The 25158-nt window shown below is 36.4% G+C and overlaps 1 protein-coding gene across 2 annotated transcripts in view; it reads left to right on the top strand.

Annotated features, from left to right (window-relative positions):
- The first annotated feature begins 9068 nt into the window (after window positions 1-9068).
- The window catches only part of stac (SH3 and cysteine rich domain), a 34701-nt gene continuing 18611 nt past the window's right edge, over window positions 9069-25158 (top strand). Inside the window, exons 1-3 of one of the 2 annotated variants that reach the window (XM_073817743.1) lie at window positions 9069-9226; window positions 14606-14963; window positions 24082-24111. In XM_073817743.1, coding sequence (XP_073673844.1) covers window positions 9119-9226; window positions 14606-14963; window positions 24082-24111 — 496 coding nt within the window. In that variant the 5' untranslated portion in view covers window positions 9069-9118. The remainder of the gene's footprint in view (window positions 9227-14605; window positions 14964-24081; window positions 24112-25158) is intronic. The other variant, XM_073817744.1, reaches the window with a different exon arrangement.

The following is a 25158-nucleotide window of genomic DNA, read 5'->3' as shown; positions in this document are numbered from 1 at the left end:
GTTTTAGATGTAAATTAGTTTGTATAATTTCAAAATTTAAAGCGATAACAGAACGGTCCAATCTTAGCTTTGTGAAATTACGCTACATAAACATATCTTAATGAAACAAAAACAGCAGACGGACTGAATAAAAAGTGAAAATTCACTATCTGACAGCAGCAATACAGCAATTCCTTGGTTACTGTTGTAAACAAAGCAGCTCTGGCTTTTAAATACTACATTTATATGCATTATATGGAGATAAGATAAAGAAGGGAAATGCCATCTAAACTTTTCTTAAGACAGACAGTTCCCCTCAGAGATACATTCATGTAAACCCCCACCCCAATTCAGTGTTTAGCATTTTTTCCCAGTATTTTGTGCATTGTGAACAGTGAGATTGATTTGCCTGCTACAGTATTTTTACTCTGCTTTGCGTTCATCTTGAGCATCTCTGGCCTCTATTTATGTCCGTTTAGAGTTGGTTCATTCGTCCGGCTAAAGAATTAGTTGTGTGTTATTAATAGTTCTCTAACCATTAGTCAGAAGTGTATGCAGCTAACAGGGATTCACAATACGGTCTAGATTGTTTAGCTTTTTTTTTTTTTTTTTTTTACAAATTCATACCGTGTGCGTAATTCAAAGCTGTTTACCATTCGAACTGGTATATAGCCCTAGCACTAGGTTTAATTCAAAGGCATTATTTAATGAACGATGCGCTAATGTGCATACATTTATAGTACAAAAATCTAAACATTGGATGAAGTCAGTTTCAAAATTCTTGTTTCATTTGTTTTGACATATTAGAGTCAAAAGTTTTCTCATTTTTGTCAATCCATAATTCAGAAAATATTTGGAACAGACGGAAACCACTATATTTTCACGGTTTTGGGGGGAATAAAATGTTGAATATAATCAAGCAAATTATATATGAACAAATCCCTCTGTAAAAAATGTCAGGATACAGACAGGGAAAAAAAATGTAAAGTTTGGTGTGTGTAAGTGCTACTCAAGTAGAGATGTATGGCCTTTAAAAATATATATTGCAATTGAAATCTACTGACACAAATATAAAAACAACTTTGTTGTGTCAAAATTAAGTCATGATAACAAAAAAAAAAAAAAAAACTTAAGGCGAGACACTGCAGGTGAATAGGGTAAAAAAAAACTAATAGTTATTGCCTTACTTACCCAGCTGATTGGTTACATTGATAACCGCAAACATTTTTTGCATTACAAGTTTTCTAAAATGTTAGGTTTAATTATGCAAATGAGGCATTATTTAATGAAAGACGCGTTAATTTGCATACATTTCTAGTATAAAAATCTAAACAGTGGATGAAGTCAGTTTCAAAATTCTTGTTTCATTTGTTTTGACATATTAGAGTCAAAGGTTTTCTCATTTTTGTCAATCCATAAGTGAGCCTATTTCCAAAAAAAGTGGAGTGTTCTTTTAATAGGTGGTAAAAAATACGTACAAGCAGTATTAACCTATTTTAGCCTAATATTTCACCTACCTGACCAGAAAAGATAAGAACAAACACATATGTTGTCAAGATTCTTGGCTTGGAAATCCTGGTTCAGTTTGGCCAACCACAAATGCCTGTTGTTTCTCAAATAGTTTTTTGCACTCTTCTCCTTGGATTTGTTATAACTTTTGGCAGTCTATAGTACTCCAAATATTTTTCCTGGTCTGACCAATTAGTACAGCCTGAAACAAGACATTAACTGCAATAAAATCGATATAGTCAGTTTCATTTAAGCATCTTATTTTAAATGACACTTCATCATCTGATATATATTTTCCAATCTGCTATAAAATCACAGACTGTTTCGTGAGTCAGTCTTTCCATTAGAGCTGACAGCTGTGCTTTGTTCTAAAAAACAAAAATCAGACTGAAAGTGCAACAAAAAATTCACGCAGTAGTCATAATCATTATGTAATTGTGCCCAGAGTCACCCACTCACTTCCACAATATACACACATGCATATGCAGCACACTCTGTCTTTATGTACCAGTGATGAAAGAGATGCAAAACATTTGAAATATTTACATGTCTAAGAATGTGGCATCCTCCTGTGAAATATTATGTGAATGTAAACCAGGCTTCAAATGCAAACTGACTTGCCGAATCATAAATTTCACAGGCATGACAAGTAATACAAAACCTAAAACTCTGCTAAGCTGCAAGAAAAAAAAATATTTTGCAGTGTATCCGCTCTGAAACCAGACAGTTGAGATGAACAGCTCAAACTTGATCAACACCGTTATGGCATTGGTTCAGCCTGCATCAGGGCTGCATAGTTTTCCAATAACTGCTGTGTCAACCGTAACCGATACACTTAATTCAGATAAATGATGCATTTGGTGAAGTGACATGTGAAGTATACAGTATAATTATTGTAATGGTGTAACTGAGACTCTTTCCATTAGACAGGGTGAAACAGAATCAGAAAAGGTCTAAGAGAAAGGGTGGATTCATCTACTGGATGAATCTATCAATAACAATTAGAGGATCTGCAGCCATGAACCATTCCTGATCAGCCTCATCCAACCTTTGTGCTATTTATTCATCTGTAAACCCTGAGAGCTGCACAATATTTCACAGGAAGCAAAATGCAACCAGGAATTACAGTTTAATTCTGAATGCATAATGTTTACAGTCATGCTGTGCCATTAATGAGCCAACTGTGGATCTCGCTCTTATCTGTGCTAATAAAATAAAAAGATATTACAGTCAGTCTATATGGGCCTGGATTCTGATGTATTAGCCCATGCCTTTTAAAAGCATATTAAATAACAAATACACAAAATGAATGTATCATCACGTCACTAAATTGCTCCTTTGGGATTCTAACTATCTGAGTGTAGTTTGTTTCTAAAGACTAGAGAGCACTGTGGGTTAAAAGCGAGCTGAACTGCACAGGTGGTTCCAAGCTGTTGCATATGTGCATGGATGCAAGTTCGTGAATAAGCCTCTGCCAAGAACATATGTGTGTGACAGAAAGGATGTCCCTCTGGTAGACACACAGCGCGCTGTTTTTAGCTTCAGTCTCATTAGCGATGGCCTGAACAAGCAGAGCGGTCTTAGGGGTTCATTGTGCGTCAGAGAAGCGCTCACGCTCCCCAGACGAGAGGAAATATCATTCTTCACTCCCTGACTCAATGCACCGAACAGGAAATGATGTGATTCATAAGGTGCTTTGATGATACAAATGACAAAATAGTTGCGAGACAAACATACGCAAACTGCCGTTCCAGGATCAGTTTAGGTTCACTTCCAGAATGAACATTTCCTGAGAATTTACTCACCTCCATGTCATCCAAGATGTTCATGTCTTCAGTGGAAAAGAAATGAAGGTTTTTGAGGAAAACATTCCAGGATTTGTCTTCATATAGGGGACTTCAATGGGGATCAGTGGGTTGAAGGTTCAAAATTGCAGTTTCAATGCAGCTTCAAAGTGCTCTACACGCTCCCAGACAAGAAATAAGGGTCTTATCTAGTGAAACGATCAGTAATTTTTTTAAGAAAAATACAAATTTATATACTTTTTAACCACAAATGCTCATCTTGCACTAGCTCGACTTCAAGCATTACGTAATCAAGCACGCTTGACATAGATGGCAGTACCAACCCAGTGTTTACAAAGCGAACATGCAAAGGAAGTCAAACGCCCTTTACAAAAGAAGGTAGAAAAACAATGTCGGACAATTCTGAAGTTGGAGGAGAAAATTAGTATTCGCATCTCAGAGCTAATGCAAGGCAAGCAATTGTGGTTAAAAAGTACATACATATACATTTTTTTTTAAGAAAATGATGAGCGTTTTGCTAGATAAGACTTTTATTCCTTGGCTGGGACTGTGTGGAGTTCTTTGAAGCTGCATTGAAACTACATTAAAACCTCTGGTTTGGACCTTCAACCTGTTGATCCCCATTGAAGTCCACTGTAGAGTGTTTTCACGACCCGTCATCAATCGACCATATTGGCGGCACTGAACGTAAACAATGCCACTAAACTGAATGATACTTGCAGGAGAAGAATCCAAAAAAAACTGTCTGAGGGACAAAAGGTGTTTGTGGCTGGCCAGACTGAACCAGGATTTCCAGGGCAAGAATCTTGACAACATTTGTGTTTGTTCTTATCATTTCCGTTCAGGTAGGTGAAATATTAGGCTAATATCTTAATTAATACTGCTTGTACGTGTCTTTACCACCTATTAACTTAATTTATTAATATTGTGCCCTTTCCTGCTTACTAAGTCCTTCTCAATATGATTTAACAGCTTCCACACATTTTTTTCCCGTGTTTAGACAGCATAAATTAGCAGAACAACGTATTAAGTAGTACATTAACAGTGCAATCCATGCTGTTGTTTACATTTGAGTATCTCCAATATGGCCGTGCATCCGGGCAACTGAGCAAATCGTGACTTAAAGCAAACCCTCTATATGAAGAAAAATCCTGTAAAGTTCTCCTCAAAAACCTTAATTTCTTTTCAACTAAAGACATGAACATCTTGGATGAGTGAATTGGCATGAGTAATGGATGAGTAAATGACATGGGGGTCAGTAAATTCTCAGGAAATTTTCATTCTGAAAGTGAACTTCTCCTTTAAAGACTTGAGGTAAACTATGAATAAAAAAAAAAACAAAAAAAAACAAGCCCACATATATCTGCAAGCAATCTGAAAATATATAGATATTAACCTGCCCAAAAAAGAAATAAAAAAAATCCCAGCATATTAGGAATAATAGCGGTTGAAAGTTTAAACGTTACCTGAAGAATCTTTACAGTGTTAGTCATGATGATTCCCAGCCCCCGTTCCTCCCGTTCTCTTGCTCTCTTTCCTGCTGGGATGCAGGCTTAAATCCCTCATTAGGGGGCGGTTTAATTGGTACTAATGCTCTGGAGAACTTCTCAGGAAATCCATTTAGCACATTCCCGAGTTTTCCTGCTGTTCCGGCTCGCTAACAGTGATACTAAAGGACCCTGTTCACCGTGTGGGCGTCTTGTTTTGGGTTCATATTGAGTTCAGTTTAACATCTAAGCTGTTTAATTTCATGCTTTCATTGCTCACAACGTGTGAAGACATTATTTTGTTAATTTTCTAAAACATTTTTGTTTTGACCATTTTTGACAATTGCGGAAAGAAATCAGCGTATGTTCCGTCAAATCAATAGACTATTTTGTTTTCTCTCGCACTGTAGTGGATCAGTGAGTTTACAGGCCTAGCGCCCTCTGGTGGAGCCTGTAATATCTGCTCTGTCTTCTGACTGTCTTTCTCATTTGACGCTCTCATCTACGCACAGGCTAGACCTTCACCTGCTTTAGAGAATTTGGTGTGTTGGGGTTGTTATATTGCGTGTTCAACTTCTTTAACTCGATGTTGGAGTTGTTTAGTTGTGTGTTTAGGTTTGTATTGTTCATTGGAATTGCATTGTGAATTGAGGCCACTGAATTGTGGGCTTGTGTTTTATATGTCTGTGGCTGAGCAGGTGTTTTTGAAGATTTTGTGCTAATGAGTTTTACCTACATAAAACTATATCAAACTGTTGCACACAGAATTAGCATTTTGTGCTTTGCTGGCATCTGGATATGCGTGTGGCATTTAATATTACTATGTTTACCTTAAAATGTTCTTGTTTTCTGCTCTCCGCTTTGATGTAGTTTCATCAGAAGTGTTTAGAGCCGGAGCATGGCGACCTGTTTCATCTCTCAGCCCTGGTGAAAACGATTAGAGTAAAATGTCATTACTGGCAGAGGTGTGTGTGTGTGTGTGTGTGTGTGTGTGTGTGTGTGTGTTTCCCTTGAAGGCATTTTAACAAATGTTTGTGACTCCATGATTCATGTGGAGCTTCGAACAGAACAGATGGAAAATCCGGAAAGCAGTTTCATCACATTCTTACACAGAGAGTTTAAGATTTCCCTCTGTTTTTGTTTTAACAGTAGATAGAGGGAGAGTGACGGTTCAATGAGGCTGTGCACTGAACTGGGATAAAATCCAAGTAAATGACCATAATTTTGTATGTCACATATCAGAACATAAAGATACTGTATTCATCAGACTATTGAGATACTAATCATCTCCTGTTTTATGATGCTGCAGTCACACCTTATGTGGGATGCCATTAAATATTCAGTGTCGTAGTGGATTTCTGTTTGTCTGTCTGTCGTTTGTCTCTCCCTCTCTGTTTATGTTGAGTCATCTGACAAACAAGCAGTGAGCGCAATTACCTCAGTCCATTATTCAGATGCTAAACTTAGCAGGGATCAGAGGTAAAACAGATGACAAGAAGATATTGTGAAATCCATATATAACATGAGCCATAGTTATATTTAGAGACAGATCGACACTATTTTAAGGTAACCGTTCAAAAGGAAGTGCATAGATCAAAACGCATTGGATATTAGACTGATTCGAAGCCATTTTATTGCCTCTGATCACTTTGTTGCTATAGACTGGGGAAAATGTTTGGGCAGTGATTTCATATGTCATACTGTAACCAACAGATGAAGTGCTTATTTTAGACCGAGGAGGAATTTGCTGAAAGAGGCTGAAGCGTGTTCACAGCTGATGTAATTCATTAGTCTGAAAAGTGCATCATGATTCCCTGAGTAATGTTTGATTGAGAAATGATTGAAGAAGTGCTAGATTTTTGTCCTCGTCTAAAATGGCCTTATTATTCTAGAATTGATCTGACCTTGCAGTGATTGGCTTAACCTATGAAGGACTCTCAACTAATTAACTCACATAAAAATACTCACCACGTTATGGTCAGTATTGGGGAGGGAGTCTGAGACATGATGTCTTAATTAGAGAATTACAAATCAGTTTATGAAAATGTGTCTGGCATATGAGGCCTATTAAGATATTTAAAATGTAACAGCAGTCAGATTAAGACAGATTAAAGTTGAAATCTCCAGGAGAAGATGATGCTGGTAAATGCTTGTGTCACTGTGTGAGATCTTGAACTAACTAATAGAGTAAAACCCTTCTGTCCTCTATAATTAAGACCATGCTTTCCTTACCCGTGGCCTTCAGTCCTCTTCTGCAGCTGGGGGTGAAAATTACAGCCCTTCCTTGCTCTCCTCCACTGCTCTCTTATTCTTTCTCTCATATAAATGAGATGCCATCTGTTGCCATCACAACTGACGGATATTTTTTTTTCTACATCTCATGTCACTGTAACACATTACATTGGTCATTCTTGCTTATTTTTCGCCAAATCTGTGAAAATAAATGATGGGATTAACTGGATTTGACAGAGGAGATTTCTAGAGTGAATGAAAACGGCAGAGCTCAGTGAGCATTGGATCCAACAGCTCATAGGATATTGATATAAGAATCTCTCACATATGGTGAGGCTAATTAAATAATGATGGGAATTAATCAGACCAACAACCTTGACAAAACAAAATGTGATGTGTTTTAAAACATGTATACAAAACTTGTGGATGCTCCAAACAGTTGCATCTGGTGCCTTTACACAGCAGAGTTATGGCTGCTCTGAGCAGGCTCTGTGGCCTATATACATACAGTAACATCACATAGATTTTGTAATATTATATTTTTACTTTAATTAATTTCATGTTTTATATATATGTTTTTATATAAGTGCAGTCAAATGATTAATCGCAATTAATCGCATAGACTTTAGTATAGAATCAATCAATCAATCAATCAATCATTTGAAGTGGATCAAAAGTTAATCAAAGCTGTCCTAAGACAAAAACGGGGGTTGTTTTGGACTTTTATGAAAGGTTTTAATCCACTTCAAATGTTGACTACTGTAAATGTATATAAACTTTTTTTTATCCAAGAAAAAATATTTGTGTAAAAAAGTGAAAATTAAGGGCATTTTATTAATGCATAATATTTTTATTTTATCGATGCAAAAGCACAGTTGCTACCGTTGTCTATTGTTGCTATGATTACCTTCATAGGTGAACGTGAATTCTTAATTTACCTACTCTAAATAAACTTGTAATCAACAGTTGCATCCCAAATGATGCACTTATGCACTATATGTACTCGCCCGTGCGTCGTTTGGGTATTTAAAGTGCACTTTTTCCTTTTGGGATTTTCAGTGTGAACACTACTCACACTATTTATACTACAAAATGACAAAGAATAGTGCATAAGTACACAAACTGGCACGCACCTTCATTTTTGTGCTTACAGAAATGTTCAAAACAGCTGAATGTAAAGGCTACAAATGTAAAAAGAATGGCCTATTTCTTTTTGACACCCCCAAACTTTAGTGCTGTTCAAAAATAAAAGTTTTTGTGTACATAATATAGGCCTATGTGTATGCACTGTGTATATTTATTGTGTGTATATATAAAGACACATACATACTGTACAGTATGTATTTTGAAAATATTTACATGTATATGTTTATATTCATAACATATATAAACATAACATATTTTTCTTAACTATATATATCCATTTGTGTATTTATATATATACACATAATAATACATAATAAATGTACACAGTAAACACACATATATTATGTACACAAAAACTTTTATTTTGGATGCAATTAATCGCGATTAATCGTTGCCCAACACTACTTAGAAGTTTAACCTTAATTGGAGAACCAGATCTTCCTCAAATCCAAGTGCAAAGAATTTGCACTCTAGATACAATTCAATCTAGAAATAGAAAAACAAACAAAAAGAACAAAAGAGTAGCACTAACCATTAACACTATTATTTTCAGATTCACATAAATGGATGATTGTAAAGACAAGAATAGAGGTGACAAAAGTCAACCTGCTTGCTAAAAAAATCAAAACTATATCCATTTAAAAAAGGATAGGAATTTATCAGATCCAAACTCCTCCTATACCGCTTTCTGATTGGCTGCTCCACAGCCTGACAGTCAAATCCAGTCAGTCTGCTGGACGATACTGACTCTAATGAAGTGAGTTCCTCTGGAGCGGACTGCGTCTCCACTATGCAATGTACAAACTGATGGAAAGTCGATAGGCGAGTGCGATACTGTAGACCATTTTTTTTGCAGCGCATCCGGCAGTTTAGAACTTCCAGCTCAACTCAACATGTAGAGCGAGGCTGGTGCCCAGACCTACCCGACAGACAGACTGGTGCTGTGTAACTGTTACCAACATGATTCCGCCAGCGAACATGATTCAGGAGGACACGATGGGCAAGGAGAACGAACGGGAGCTCCGTGAACCCCAGTCACCCACATCCATCAGCCAGCAGGAATCAAAGGTTTGAAACTCACATTTCATAGAAAAATCAGTCACAGCAAACCGACAGAGATTTAGACAGTGCGCAGTTTACGCGTCTTTTGCCACTTTTGCTGTTACAGAGACCGAGGAGTGTTGTGACATGTTTTAGCGTCTGTTTTTGCCGCTATATGTCTTAAACTCTTATATAATATTAATCTACTTGTCTGCTGCAAATTAAAGTATTTCTAAGCTATCACTTACCGTCGTGTAAAGAGTGTAAATGATCGTCAGATGCACAGAGTGACGCTGTTACAAATCTTGTAACACTACTGAGGGGCGTGTTAACAGTAACCACACATGGGTGTTTAAAATTTTGTGCATACATTTCTTATTAGGGTACTCAAATGTTTTAATAACTAATAATTTTCAAAGAATTATTATGCCCCCTAACACCTTGCTCAATTATTTTAATTCAAAATGTTAAGAAGTACAAATATAAATGGGCCTATGTAAAACATATAATAAGAGAAACAAAAAATGGTTCAGATAATACAAATTCTTGTCGTTTAGACAACATTTATTAACATTGCAAATCAAATTGTACAATGTACATTTTTGTCATTTTCTACTCTTATTTTCACCTTATTTTTATTTGAAATGGTATTTCTGAGTGTTTACAACTCACCTTATATTTCAACACTTTTCTATTTCACATACTGTCCAGTTTTTGATCAGGTGTTCACCTATCCTTTGAAATGAAATATTTGACTCAAATGATCTTTAAAGGAGTAGTTCAAAATTTACAGATAATGTACTCACCACTTGTCATCCAAGATGTTCATGTTTTTCTTTCATCAGTCATAAGGAAATATGTTTTTTGAGGAAAACATTTCAGGATTTCTCTCCATATAATGGACTTCTATGGTGACCCCGAGTTTGAACTTCCAAAATGCAGCTTTAAAGGGCTCTAAACGATCACAGCCGAGGAAAAAAGGGTCTTATCTAGCAAAACGAGCGGTTATTTTCTAAAAAAAATTACAATTTATATACTTTTTAACCTCAAATGCTCATCTTGTGTAGCTCTTATGTGTACTCTGTGTAGAGATTAAAAAGTATATAAATTGTAAATGTTTTTAGAAAATAACCGATCGTTTCACTAGATAAGACCCTTCTTCCTCGGCTGGGATCGTTTAGAGCCCTTTGAAGCTGCATTTAAACTGCATTTTGGAAGTGCAAACTCGGGGGCACCATAGAAGTCCATTATTATGAAGAGAAATCCTGAAATGTTTTTCTCAAAAAACATAATTTCTTATCGACAGAAGAAAGAAAGATATGAATATCTTGGATGACAAGGGGGTAAGTAAATTATCTGTAAATTTTTGTTCTGAAAGTGAACTACTCCTTTAAATCATTAAGCATTTGTTGCTTTATGTGTACCATTAACACTGTTAACATATCTAAAATAATTCTACTTTAGAAATGTACAGTGGTGATATTATATTTTATATTAAATGGTTTGTATGCAACAGGGCTCATATTGATCTTTGTTAAAGTTAGCTTTGCAAAGGGAAATTTTTGATACTGCTGCATTTTTTTTATTATTATTTTGCTTCAGTTTAACCCTAATGTGTGATTTGTTGTGTATGGTTTATGATCTCATGTGTGTGGTTGTAGCGGGTGGTGTTTTGTCACATTGGCGCTGAGTTTGAGCTCATGTGTTTTTCTGGGTCATCTGTGGCCCAGAGTTCTACATTCAGCCCATAAATGTTGGACGGGTCACTGTGCTTTTAGAGCTCAATGCCAGTTGGGAATTTTGTTTATTTATTGTCTTTAAATCAGTAGAGATTGAGTGCTGCAAAACAGCAGTGGTTTATTTATTTATGTAGTTTTTCAGCTAATTCATTATTTAGATAAACTTTGTGTCATTTCCCTCCTCTCCATAAATGCTGTATCAGTCAAACTGTGTGTGTCTGAGTGTGAAATATTTAAATTTGTACATTATCCATGACTTTATGGTGTTAAGTATTGCCTTCACTCATCAGAGGAGTCTTGAGGGATTTGTGTGTAATTGAGAGCTGTTACTTTGAGCGGTGGGATCACTTACAATTTGATGTTATTTACTGAAGCCCTGTGGAAATGTTTTTAATCAGATCATAAGTTAGGAAATTTTTGTATTGCTTAAAAAAGGGAAACTTCTTTTTTGAAATGGAAAGAATCTGAAACCACATTATATTTGATTTATGACCAAAGGCTAGTTTTGATGTCAGTTCTTTTGGACGTCCATTGCAGAATTCACTCGGGAATATGCCAAATAAAGATTTAATAGACTGCTTAACAAGAATTTGGCTCATTAGTTGTTAATGGAAGACTTTAATGTAAAATAGTATAAAAATATAAATGTATTCATAACTTAATCTCCAGTGCTGGTTGCATTTCATCGATTTGTAAGAAGTGAAACTATCCTGCAGGTTTCTATTTCTATTTCTGGCGGAATAATGAAGATTTTGAAGATACTTTTACAACAATTTAGGCACATAATCAAGAATTTAATAATTATCTGGCATTTTATTTGCTAGGCTATCAAGCATCTTAAAGCTAAATTACTAAAGCAAGATCTGGCTATATCTTTCCCAATTAACATATTCATGAACACATGGCACCTTGAATTGATCCAGGAACACCTTTTATGACTAAAACCCAAAGTGAATTTTAATCCGTCGGTGTTTCTGTTCTCCGCTTGCGTCTGATTGCTTTGTACTAATTTGTGTTTGATAAGATAAAAATGTGTTACGAGCAAAGCAGACCTAATAAAACATCTCCCTCCTTCTCTATAGACAGCGATCTTGTGCTGAAAAATACCTGACTTCCACCTTAATCAGCTCCATATCTCAGAGTCGTCCTTCAGGGTAGAGCAGGACACACATTTGGTGCTGACAGCAGCAGAATTGATTTCTAATAGATGTATAGGATTCTTGATTTTCTGGCCGAATGGGTCATTATTTTTGGAAGAGGTACTTTCTGTGCATTTCTAATTCAAACCTTCGTATCTTATGTGAATTTTCCACGAATTATCTGGTTGGTTTTCTATAATGACCATATATTAGGTCTTATTTCCTTCATTAACCATTTTAATTGGTGCCAAAGGGAACATCTATTGACAGTTTTATTACTTTATTTCTAATATGTGAGAAACCTGGCTTCAAAATCTAACAATGAAAACCCAGACATCTACATTTTCAAGCAGTAGTCTCAGCCTTGTCTCTGTGTGTGCGTGTGCGTGTGTGTGTGCGTGTGCGTGTTTGATTAATTTTATTGTAACTCCCAGGCATAGTGAGACTTTACCTGCAATGTTTTTTAACAGCCTGTTGTTTACAGTTAATTCTGCCACAAAGCTCCTTGTAAATGTCAGTAAGTACTTAAAACTCATTTTAACCAACAGCATTTGCACTTTAATAACTCATTAGGTGTTATTTACAAGGATTTCAGGTGGAAGAGGCGCTTGTAAGTGACTTTGCCTGTAAGTTGACAGTGAACTATGAGCACTGTTGGACAGGAGCGGTGAGGGAGGGACTAATCGATCAATCACTCTCTGTTGGACATCAGAGATCAATAGGTCATCATCATACACAGGCATGCAGCTTACTAAACACATTGCACTGAATCTCTATTCCGATTGGTGGATACAAAATGTGAGAGGACTGTCCAAATGAGCAATATATCCCTCACTCACACACATACATTAATGAACATACACACATAGGGCCCCCACCATAAGGATGGCCCAGGGCCATGGTAAGAGTTTTAGGCCAGCTAATAGAACCGTCACTTGCTTGATCAGATCAGTAACAGTTCTGCAATGTGACTAAACCATGTGTTGATCTTTTATGTTTTTATGCCTTGAAAACTTAAACGGATTGTTTTCTAATGGAAGCCAGAAGTTGATTTCAAAGGATCAGTATGCATGAGTAAAAAATAGTAACAAATTATACAATAATTAGCCTTATTTGTGATTGTTTTCCAGCAAAAGTGTGTTTATGAATACATAGCTGTCTTGGAGTTGTCTATTATGTGCAGTATACAGTATAATTTATATTATACTGCAGGAAAGGAAACATAATGCATTAAAAGCCGGAGAGTGAAACCTCTTTGAATTTGAAGATCAGTGTAAATTTAAGTCTTCTAGGAAACAAGTGTCTTCTATAGCTTCTAAAGGACAGTACTAAATAAAAAAAATATGACATTTATGCAAAACAACGAATAAATCAAGGAAAATGTACAATTTTCATTCTGTTCAAAAGTTTACACCCCAGACTCTTAATACATCGTTTTTTTACTTCTGAAGCATCAGTGAGCGTTTGAACCTTCTGTAATAGTTGCATATGAGTGCCTCTGTTGTCCTCAGTGTGAAAAGATGGATTTCAAAATCATACAGTCATTGTTGGTAAGGGTTCAAATACACAAAAATGCTGAAAAAAACAAAGAATTTGTGGGACCTGAAGGATTTTTCTGAAGAACAGCATGCAGTTTAACTGTTCAGGACAAAGAAGGGACTCATGAACAACTATTACTGAACAAACAAACAAAACAAAAAAACAGCTGTGGATCATTCAGGTAACAATACAGGATTAAGAATCAAGCGTATGTGGACTAAATGTAAACGTCTTTTATGTGAAAAATATCTTATTCGGGTCAGTACTAAATAAAAAATAACATGCATTTTGTATGATTCCTCTTATTTTGGTAAAATAATTAACATTTTCAGATTCTGCAAGGAGTATGTAAACTTTTGACTTCAACTGTATGTATATATACATACACATAATATCCAGTCTTATCCTAAATCCTCAATATGTGGCCTGTTGAGTTGCATGACAACCCTTGCCTAACCTTTAGTGTTGGGCACTTCATTTTTATTCAGATTTGAATAGCATTCCTGTGCACAATACTTGGGGAAGTAGTGCAGGTTGCTGTGGCCTAGAGGACATTTTTAGTAGGCAGAGATGATCCTGGTGGGTGTTGTCAGCTAATTTAGAGGGCTGTCAGTGTATGACTGATATCATGGGTAATGTGCACCGCACAAAGAGGTTACGTACCCAGAGACATGACAGCCCATCTTTCTCTCCGTTTCCTCTTTTCTCTTTCATTAAGCCTTTTGATGCTCAGTGAGTTCCATGAACATAAATAATCTGTAATTTTAGCCTTGTTGAGTTGGGTTAACATATGATGGCTGGAAAGCTCATATAATCATCTGGAGGTTGTTTCAGCGAGAATGCCCTCATTTGACACCTGCCAAGCATCAAAAATCACCCACTCACAGAGTTTAATGCTCTGGGGGCTGTTTACGTCATGTGGGGTTGAGCATTTGTCTAAATCAGATGCTAATATATGCATTTTGTACTCTGTTTTATGTTTATTTCAGCTGCAGAGGCTAAAGCGTTCACTGTCCTTCAAGACCAAGAGCCTTCGCAGCAAAAGCGCCGATAATTTTTTCCAGCGGCCGATCGAGGATGTGAAGTTTCAAACCGAACTGCTCTCAGATGTCAGCAGCAGCACAGGTCATCTGAGCACCATCGGTGTGTCCGTCTCAGCCTCCCCAGCGATGTCCATTCCTCCGCCACCACCCCCTCCACTGCCCACCGTCATCCCGGGCAATCTGCCCATCACAATCTGTTCTCCATCCCGTGCCCCCCGCCCGGCAGACCCCAACGCACACACCTTTCTAGAGCACATCTTCAAGAAGCCCCACTTCTGTGACGTCTGCAACCACATGATTGTAGGTAAGAGGATGTGTTTTATCTTTATGTGACTGACGACAGCTTTGCAATCTCATTACACAGGAAATGCACGAACAAAGCTGTGTTTGTTTAGACAGTGGAGCCCTTTTTTAATCTATTAAATAATGATTATAGATTAGTTGACTCAGCACGTAATCTAAAATATTCTATTACCCATCTGTTGTCCAGGCCACCAGACACTAATGTTTTGTTACTGTGGACGACGCCAACACACAATGATTTGACCATTTAGAGAGTGGTGAACAATGATGGAGTGGCACGACGTAATGAGTTAAAGACTCCATGAGATAAAAATCGAAGTATTGTGGCTGTTAGTCAATGTCTATTAGATTTGAGGTCATATGTGAGTGCACTCCTAAAAGCTGACAAAACTTGTGGCACATATACACTACTGTTCACTGGTTTGGGGTCAGTAAGAAATGCTCATATCTTCTACATTTATTTTCTATCTATCTATCTCTCTGTCTGTCTGTCTGTCTGTCTGTCTGTCTGTCTGACTGTCTATCAGGGATGTTTCCTCTAAGGAGGCAAGGGAAGCAGTGCTTCCTCTAAATATTGGATGAGAAAAAAAAATTGTAGTACAAAAATAAAACAACAACAAAAAAGTGTAAATAAATCATTGTCCAGCAGCAACACCAGCAGGTAAAGTTACAGCGAGAGTCTGGGTGACTCTCCCACCTCCCCTGAGCCCACTGATTTTTAACAGACCCCATAAAGCGTGCGGGGAGTTTGGTGGGGGGTGATTGAGAATGCATGGCGGACAGTCACGTGAGAGGATGCAGTGCCTCCATCGCGATATGATTATATATGACTGGTTATGACCGCCTATGTGTTCATGGGATAAATCCTGCCTCTTATTTGCATTCCGCAATGCGTTCCGCATTTGCAAATCAGTCTGAATGAACAATATAATGGCCTTAATAGGAGGAATAATAAAAAAGTGGACAACTCACTTGGATATAACCACTTTGTTACATCAAAATAAGACTTAAAGGGTTAGTTCTCCCATAAATGAAAATTAGCCCATAATTTACTTTAAACTTCACCAAGCTGACTGCTCGCTAAAAACATCCACAGATTATGTTTTCATGCCATTTTAAAGGGTTAGTTCACCCATAAATGAAAATTAGCCCATGATTTACTCACCCTCAAGACATCCTAGGTGTATATGACTTCCTTCTTTCAGTCGAATCCAGTCGGAGTTATATTAAAATTGTCCTAGCTCTTCCAAGCTTTATGATGGCAATGGGTGGGTGTTTCTGTGTAACACTCCAAAAGCAGTCCGATAAAGCATATCCTTCCATAATAAAAAGTGCTCCACATGGCTCCAGGGGGTGAATAAAGGCCTCCTGTAGTAAATTGATGCGTTTTTGTAAGAAAAATATTCATATTTAAAATTTAATCACTTAATAATCACTTTTCTGTAGCTTGCGCTAATTTTTTATATGTGTAGGCTGTTCAGGGTGGATGGCGTAGGACGTACGCACTGCTGATCTTGCAAAAAACGTTTACAGGAGCAAAGGAAAACCAGTCTCCTCTTTGCTTATATCGAAATCCTCTGACATTTTTTTTTTTTTTTAAATTCCTCATTTTGTACTTCTAATTTGTGACCGGTGTTTTGTTTTGCTGTCCCATTTCCAGGTTTCTGAATTTCCACATTTCCACATTTCCACATTTGTCACTTTTCAGTGGTGCATGTGCAATGCATACATCCTATGTCATCGCCCCGGAACAGCTTCCATGTATGACTATTAGCGCAAGCTAAAGAAAAGTGATTATTACGGTTTAAATATGGATATTTTTCTCACAAAACACATCAAGTCACTAAAGGGGGCTTTTATGTACCTCCCGGGAGCCATGTGAGGCACTTTTTTATTATGGATGAATGCACTTTATTGGACTTCTTTTGGACTGTTGAACAGAAACACCCACCCACTGCCATTATAAAGCTTGAAAAAGCTAGGACCATTTTTAATATAACTCAGATTGGATTTGTCTGAAAAAAAGTCAATCATAATCTGTAGATTTAGTAGTAAATCTCTGTGTCTGTGACCAATATTTACCGAGATTTGATGACTGATGATCTGAAAAATTCAAAAATAATTAAAAGTGAACAATTAAAAAAAACAGCTGAGCATAAGTTCACAAATAAAATATATTGTTTAAAGTGTTACTGCCTTGAGTTATTATTTTGGAATAACTGTAAAATGCTTAAAAACAATAACTTGATGAGATTCATACTAAAAAATAGAATATTGATTACATTGTTAACGTAAAAATATAAAATAGTGTAAATGTGACTGGGAAATGAATGTACATTTGATGAAAAAAAAATAAAGTAAAAGGAAACAAAAAAAACATTGAGGACTTTCAAGTCTGTCTCATAAATGTATTTTTATTGTTGGAAAGTGTAGTCAGACAGAAGTAAATCAAACAGAGGTGCACTGCATCCGATCGAAAGCTTCATGCCCCATATTTATGCCCCCATGAGGGTCATCTGTCAGAACTAGATTTTGTATCATGCAAATCATCAGTTGATTCTTCATTGTTCTTTTGTAATATAAAATAATTGAAACAGTGAGGTAGTTATAAGATAAAAAGCTCTACTTACAGTATGTGTATTGTTTAAAAGCATATGTGCTCAGCTAAGCCTGCATTAGGATATTTGTGGGTTTATCCGAGAAGGCAACAAGGTTGTGGCTCAGCTTTCAATTTGTGTATGCGTGTGTGGTGAGGCGGCCAGATGTCCACCTGTTTGAAAAGAAAGACTCATTGCACAAGGATGAACACACGCGCACACCCACACACACACACACACATGTTGGGTTTACATGTTTTATGGGGACATTCCATAGGCGTAATGGTTTTCATAATGTACAAAGAAACTAAGAAATGTGGTCCCCACAACGTGATGAATACCAGGTACACACACACACACACACACACACACACACACACACACACACACTATTTGGTAACACTTTAGTTTCGGGACCAGTTCTCACTATTAACTAAGTTAGATACATTACCATGCATATTACTAGCATATTGGTTGTTTGTTAGTACTCATAAATCACATATTAGTCCCTTTATTCTGTAATATAATATTCTGCAGTATATTCTAAATAGCGTTTTATGTTTTTGTATGTGAATGTACAGTCTGTGTGTGACAGAGAGAGCGAGGGTGTGTGTGGCTGTGGCTGACATATGGATCTGTCAGGCCTCATCACCTCTTTACCTCGCTAACACTCCCTCAGAAGAGCACACTAATGAGGGCAGGGCTCCAGATCCAATCCTGGCACATCCTCATGAAAAGGACATCAAGAGGCCAATTCATGCATTTCAAAGCTTTGTACTAAATGTAGAGAAACCTGAGCTTACGCAGCATTAGATGAGAAATGATCTGTCGGTTCATTATCCCACAGCACTCTGATAACCGCCATGCAGGAAGGTGCATTTTATGAGATCTCACCAGCTGTCTGGGAAAAAAAAAATAGCTGTGAGTTGAGGCTATAGCTCTTCTGCGTGTGTGTCGAGTCTCAATTTCATGCTGTGACTAATGGGTCATTACTAAATAACAAACCGTGAAATCTCCGCATATGGATCGGGTGTCAGGACACCTGTGCGTGACCCGAATCTCCAGAGGTAGATCAGATACCTGTTCACTTGTGTTTGACCCAAATCTACAGGTTGATTAAATATGAGCCCACATGCCGTTGACCCAAATCTCTGCATTTGGATCAGATATCAGGATATCAGGACACCGGAATTAACTGGGTTTCAGCATCACGTGCCTTTGTTTTCCATGCTAATGCGTGACAGCCAATGGTGTGGAGAATGGGCTATTTGAGCCAAAGATACAGATACCTGACCTGTTGCTATGCTGTTTAGTTTCCAGTTCAGAGTTAAATGGATAGTTCACTCAGAAATGAAATTACCCCATGGTTTACTCACCTTCAAATCCATCCTAAGTCAAGTCAGCTTTATTTATATAGTGCTTTTGACAATACGAGTTGTGCAAAGCAACTTCACAGAATTAAACAGGACAAAAGTGTGTCAATAATGCAGTATTGCAAACAATAAATTTTCAGTTAAAGGCAGTTCATCATTGAATTCAGTGATGTCATCATCCAGCTCAGATCAGTTCGGATAGTATATGATATTGCTAAAAGTTAAGTGCCCCCAACTAAGCAAGCCAGAGGTGACAGCGGCAAGCAACCAAAACTCCACAGGTGACAGAAATGGAGAAAAAAAACCTTGGGAGAAACCAGGCTCAGTCCGGGGGCCAGTTCTCCTCTGGCCAGACAAAACTAGCAGTTTGTTCCAATGTCATATTGAAGTGGAGTATATGTAGGTGTATATGACTTTCTTCTTTCAGACAAATACAATCAGAGTTATATTTAAAAATGTCCTGGCTTTTCCAAGCTTTATAGTGGCAGTGAATTGAGATTCAATAGTCCAATACAAGTCCAATAAAGTAAATCCATCCATCAAAAAAGGCTCTGAGGTTTAATAAAGTCAGCCTGAAGCGAAGCAATGTGTTTATGTAAGAAAAATATTCATATATAAAACTAAATATACCACAATCTCCAGCTTCTGCTAACTGTCAGACTCTTGAGTGACGAACACGAAAGCGCAGAGGAGTGAGCAAAACAAAACACCAGTCATCTATTAGAAGTACAAAACACAGATTTGTAAAGGAAAATCATGGAGGATTTCAATTTAAGCCAAAAGGAGACTGGCTTTTCTTTCACAGCAATGCCATAGAAGAACCAATTTTGTTTCCACAAAGAACCATTTAGTCAAAGGTTCTTTAAAGAACCATCTCTTTGTTACCTTTTTATAATCTGAAGAACGTTATTTTGCCACAAAGAAACCTTTTGTGAAACAGAAAGGTTCTTCAGATCCTATAGAACCATTTAAACAGAAAAGGTTCTTCTATGGCATTGTGAAGCACCTTTATTTTTAAGAGTGTAATATCTCTAAACCCATCCCTTCCATAGGCCTACTTTAGCAAGTTAGCAAGTGCTACCATCTGTGTTGTCTAGTCTGCGGTTGTTTTTGATGTTGTGGGTTGAAGCGACCACAATAACATCATATTTAGCCTCTGGGATGCGAATCTACCAGGGGAACCCTGACAAAAAGCGAGTATTTTACACCCTGGAACACAATTTTTAACGGGAGACGATTCCTTTAAAACGCAATTGGGCTAGTTTTGAGGAGCATTCGGGCTGACTTTTTCTGACAACCTGGCAACCCTAGCACGCACCTTTACATAAAACAATAATATAGTGCTCCAGTCTGTTCTTAAAATAATTACATAAAAACATCATGCCCATAAAAACATCATGCCCACAGCTAAGTTTAGCTGCTAAACTGTAAACACTTTATAAAACAATAGTGATGGATATGTTAGCCGAGTGCTAATGTGACTAACTGATGAAACAACAAAACAGTTTGCAGGCGCATTAGCCTAAGTGCCGATGCAGCAAAATAAACAGCAATTTCACAGTGATTATAAAGTCTGTGCGCTACACTATACATTCTTTATTATAAAATGAAGTAATTAGAACAATGACAGTCTACATTAATCAACACATTCTTATGAAATAGTGGGATTACAGCGAATTATCAGAACTATTTCAGCTATTATTTTTTTATCTGTAAACCTGAAGCTGCACTAGTTATATATCACATATTAGCACAAAAAATAGACATTTTGAGGACTAAATTGAAAATGTACACATAATGTATCAATCGAACTTACAGGTTGTGGTTCGGAGAAGCTTGTTAGTCCAAATAAAGATTAGATTCCCAAGGATTGAATTGTAATGCTGTGGTATCGTGGGAAAAAAAAATATTTTAACTACTGATTCTTCACATCATCATCTTTCGGCAATAAAAACCCCATATGACCTGCTCTTTAACACCCATTCACAGTTATTATACAGCTTAGAAGAACCAGGACTTTTATATATAACTCCAGTTGTATTCGTCTGAAAGAAGAAAGTCATAGAAATCTTGGATGAGTAAATCATGGCATAATTTTCATTTTTGGGTGAACTATCCCTTTAAGGAGATTTCTGTGGTTAAAAGTTTGTGTGTTTATTCATTGATTTATTTACTTATTTTTTGCTTACTTCAACTTCAACCTTCATTTTTTAATCATGCCATCATTTATTTTTGATTTTCTTTATTTTAACTTTTCAAAATGTTCCCCTTTTATGTGTAGATTTTATTGTTTTACTCGTCTCACACCCAGACTTTTAATCTTAAACTATGAAAATCTGTCATAAAACAGAAATCAATTAATATTTAATAGTAAAATAAACATAAAACATTTCAGTATTTATTTTGTGAAAATAATTTATTTACATTACAAAAATAAAAATAAAAAATCACAACCACTACAACCAACAGTTATAATTTAAATTATATTAATTAATTTACAAATTTAAGTATTTACAAAAATTGCATTTCTTCTGGTTGCATGTCTTTTCACTGTTGGACAATTTTAATTTACAAATTAAGTAGAGAGGCTGTGTGAAATGTATCTCTTCTAAAAGCCCAAAAGAAGAAACACCCACTAAACACCTACTTAGCTGTGTGGGTGAAAATTAAAAGAATTTAAGAAATGTTGTTATGGTCAGTTGTACATTTGTCAAGATGTTTACTGACCATGAACTGACTGGGCATTTCATTCCGAACGAAAATTGAACAAGTGTGTTCTGTATTACTGATACTTGGTATTGAGCTCATTTCAAAATGTCACTCAGCAATTTACAAAGCATTTTCTGGATTGGAAAGCAACACGTTTTTCATGCTGATGTTCTCTCATGTTTGGCTGAAGCAGAGGCATCTATTTCTAAAGACACAGAAGCCATGCTGTATTTCAAAGTATAAAAGGAGGCTTAGCATATTGGGAATATGGTTGGCTGTCTGTGTGGGTGGATTCCCATCCCATTGGGCAACTGAGGACATTAACAACATCGAAATTAAGTCCACATAACATATCATGCAGCTTTTGCAAGTGTCGTTAAATGGTAAAACCATTTTCCTCTTTTCCCTTAGGACACACAAGTCCAAAATGAAGACCAAACATTTTATGACTTAGACGAAATATTGTAACATCACTTTCAGGCATTTGAGTCAATGTCGTTTTCATTATAGGAAAATTTTCATTATAATTGTTCTGCCTAGTATCACCCCTCAACCCAAGAAGAAATACTCAACACATAAATACTCAATCATTAAACACATTAAAGATGCATTAAAGATTTTTTTCAGAGGCTGAAGTGATCAGCACAGGGAGGCATGAGAGAGTCTGGACTGACCATGTGATGTTTGATTAATCGATGGATGGCTGGAAGCAGCTTGTTGTAGCAGACAGGGGCAAATGAGCCCTGTGACGGAGCCATTCTCACAACAGCGGGACCTGATGTTTTCACCCTATTAATCATTTCACATTCATATTTTATTATTCAAAACTACATTTTCATTTCTCATTTTAAATCTTAAGTCAAAATGAGGTAGCATGTTCTTTTCTACTCTTTGATCTTGTGTAGTTAAAAGAATAGTTCACCCCAAAATAATAATTATGTCATTAATTACTCACCCTCATGTCGTTCCAAACCTGTAAGACCTTCGTTCATCTTCGGAACACAAATTAAGATATTTTTGATGAAATCCAAGTGTTTTCTGACCCTCCATAGACGGCAATGCAACTGAAATGTTCCCAGACCCAGAAAGGTAAGGACGTTGTTAAAGTAATTTTATGAAGCTATGAGAATACCTTTTGTGCACAAAGAAATCAAAAATATCGACTTTATTCAACTATTCTTCTCCCCTGCATCACCATCTCCCACCATTATCGAGATTACCACAACACATGGTCACATAGACTATTTTACCGATGTCCTTACTATGTTTCTGGGACTGGTAACATTTCAGTTGCATTGCTTTCATCATTGATTTTGTCAGAAATATCTTAATTTGTGTTTCGAAGATGAATAAAGGTCTTACAGGTTTGGAACGACATGAGGGTGAGTAATTAATTAATTTTACTTTGGATAAACTATCAATTTAAAAGGATATTTCACACAAAAATGTAAATTTCTGTCATCATGTACTCATTTTCTTTCTTTCCTCTGAATAACCTAAAAGTTTTTGTTTTTATACAGTGAAAGATCAGTTTTGGACAATATTGACTCATTGAGTTGACAAAAAAACACTGAAACATTTTTCAAAATATCTTCGTTTGTTTTCCACAGAAGAAAGTCATGCAGCTTAGGAATGATATGATGGTTCATAAATGATAACAGAATTTTCATTTTTGACTCAACAGTCCTTTTAAAGGAGTAGTTCACTTTCAGAACAAAAATTTACAGATAATGTACTCACCCCCTTGTCATCCAAAATGTTTTTCTTTCTTCAGTTGTAAAGAAATTATGTTTTTTGAGGAAAACATTTCAGGATTTCTCTCCATATAATTGACTTCTATGGTGCCCCCGAGTTTGAACTTTCAAAATGCAGTTTTAAAGCCGAGGAAGAAGGGTCTTATCTAGCGAAACGATCAGTTATTTTCTAAAAACATTTACAATTTATATACTTTTTAATCTCTACACAGAGTACACACAGAGCTAGACAAGACGAGCATTTGAGGTTAAAAAGTATATAAATTGTAAATTTATATGATCGTTTTGCTAGATGAAACCCTTTTTTCCTCGGCTGTGATCGTTTAGAGCCATTTGAAGCTGCATTTTGGAAGTTCAATCTCAGGGGCACCATAGAAGTCCATTATATGGAGAGAAATCCTGAAATGTTTTCCTCAGAAAACATAATTTCCTTACGACTGAAGAAAGACATGAACATTTTGGATGACAAGGGGGTGAGTACATTATCTGTAAATTTTTGTTCTGAAAGTGAACTACTCCTTTAAGGCTATTACACTGCAGTTTTCAGAGAGTTCGTTTTGAAAAATCAACATCTACGAACCTTGAATGGGCTGTAACTAATGCTGTGTTGCCATATTTGACCACCGTTTTATTTTACAAGGAATAATTGTAATACAAGAGGGATTCTCTCCTGTAATTTTTTTTAGCTTGCCAAGGGGGAGCAGGCAAGGTGTTCGGTAAGTCTGTTCTGTTTAATGATGAATTGAACTCTTTAGAAGCCGAATGAAAATAGATAACTCCCTTCACCCACCTCCAACCCCAACCCACCCTCTCCCTGCTTCTGCGCTTATAATGACTTGTTCAGCACTCTCAGGAAATGCATATGATGAAGTAGCTCTTCATATGCTCTGCAGACCGATGCTTAATAGAATTTTTCCCCAGAGCGGTCAATATCAATACCCTTATTCCATGATGGGATTGTTTTTTTCTGCTATTTCTCGTTACTGTCACAGGAATATAGATTATGTTTTTCTGTGTGTGCTGTTTCCCAGAGCTTTGCTATGCATGCTGTTTTTATATACCGTACTGTAGATGATGGTTTGCTTTGTTCTGGTGGTTTAAAGTTAATGAAGGTATCTATTTTGTGTGCTTGGATATAGTGGAAGATATAGAGGTTTTTACCAGTAGGTGGCTTTATTCTCAATAAAGTGCTGCTCGCTCTTGGGAAGCAGCTGGAAAGGTGACTTTAACATGCTATAATTTCAGTAATTAGTATTTATTATCTCGCCACAACAAAATCTGTTTATGTTTACCCTGCACAGAGGCAATTTTTTAATTTCTGAAAGCAATTAGGCCTGATTAATTCTCCATTACCCAAAGATCATCCAAAGAAGCATGCATCAAAGTGTTGCTTAATTTGTCATGGGAAAAGCTGTTTATTTTGGTTAATGAAACATTCAGCTCTATCTGTAAGAAATAAGTGTAATTTTAATGTTAATACGTACAGTTAAGGTCAGAAGTTAACATACACCTGGCAGAATCTGCAAAATGTTAATTCTTTTACCAAAATGCATGTTATTTTTATTTAGTACTACTGATCTGAATAAGATATTTTACTTAAAATATGTTTGCGTAGTTCACGAGAAAATAATAGTTGACTTTATAAAAAGGACCCTGTTCAAAAGACATTACATATACTTGATTCTTCATACTGTGTTGTTACCTGAATGATCCTCGCCTGTTTTTTATTTTTATTTTTATTTTTTTATTGTTTTAGTGATGTT

This window comes from Garra rufa, chromosome 14, assembly GCF_049309525.1.
Source record: "Garra rufa chromosome 14, GarRuf1.0, whole genome shotgun sequence".
Lineage (NCBI taxonomy): Eukaryota > Metazoa > Chordata > Actinopteri > Cypriniformes > Cyprinidae > Garra > Garra rufa.
Note: the sequence above shows the minus strand (reverse complement) of the source record. Positions and strands in the feature narration are given on the sequence as shown.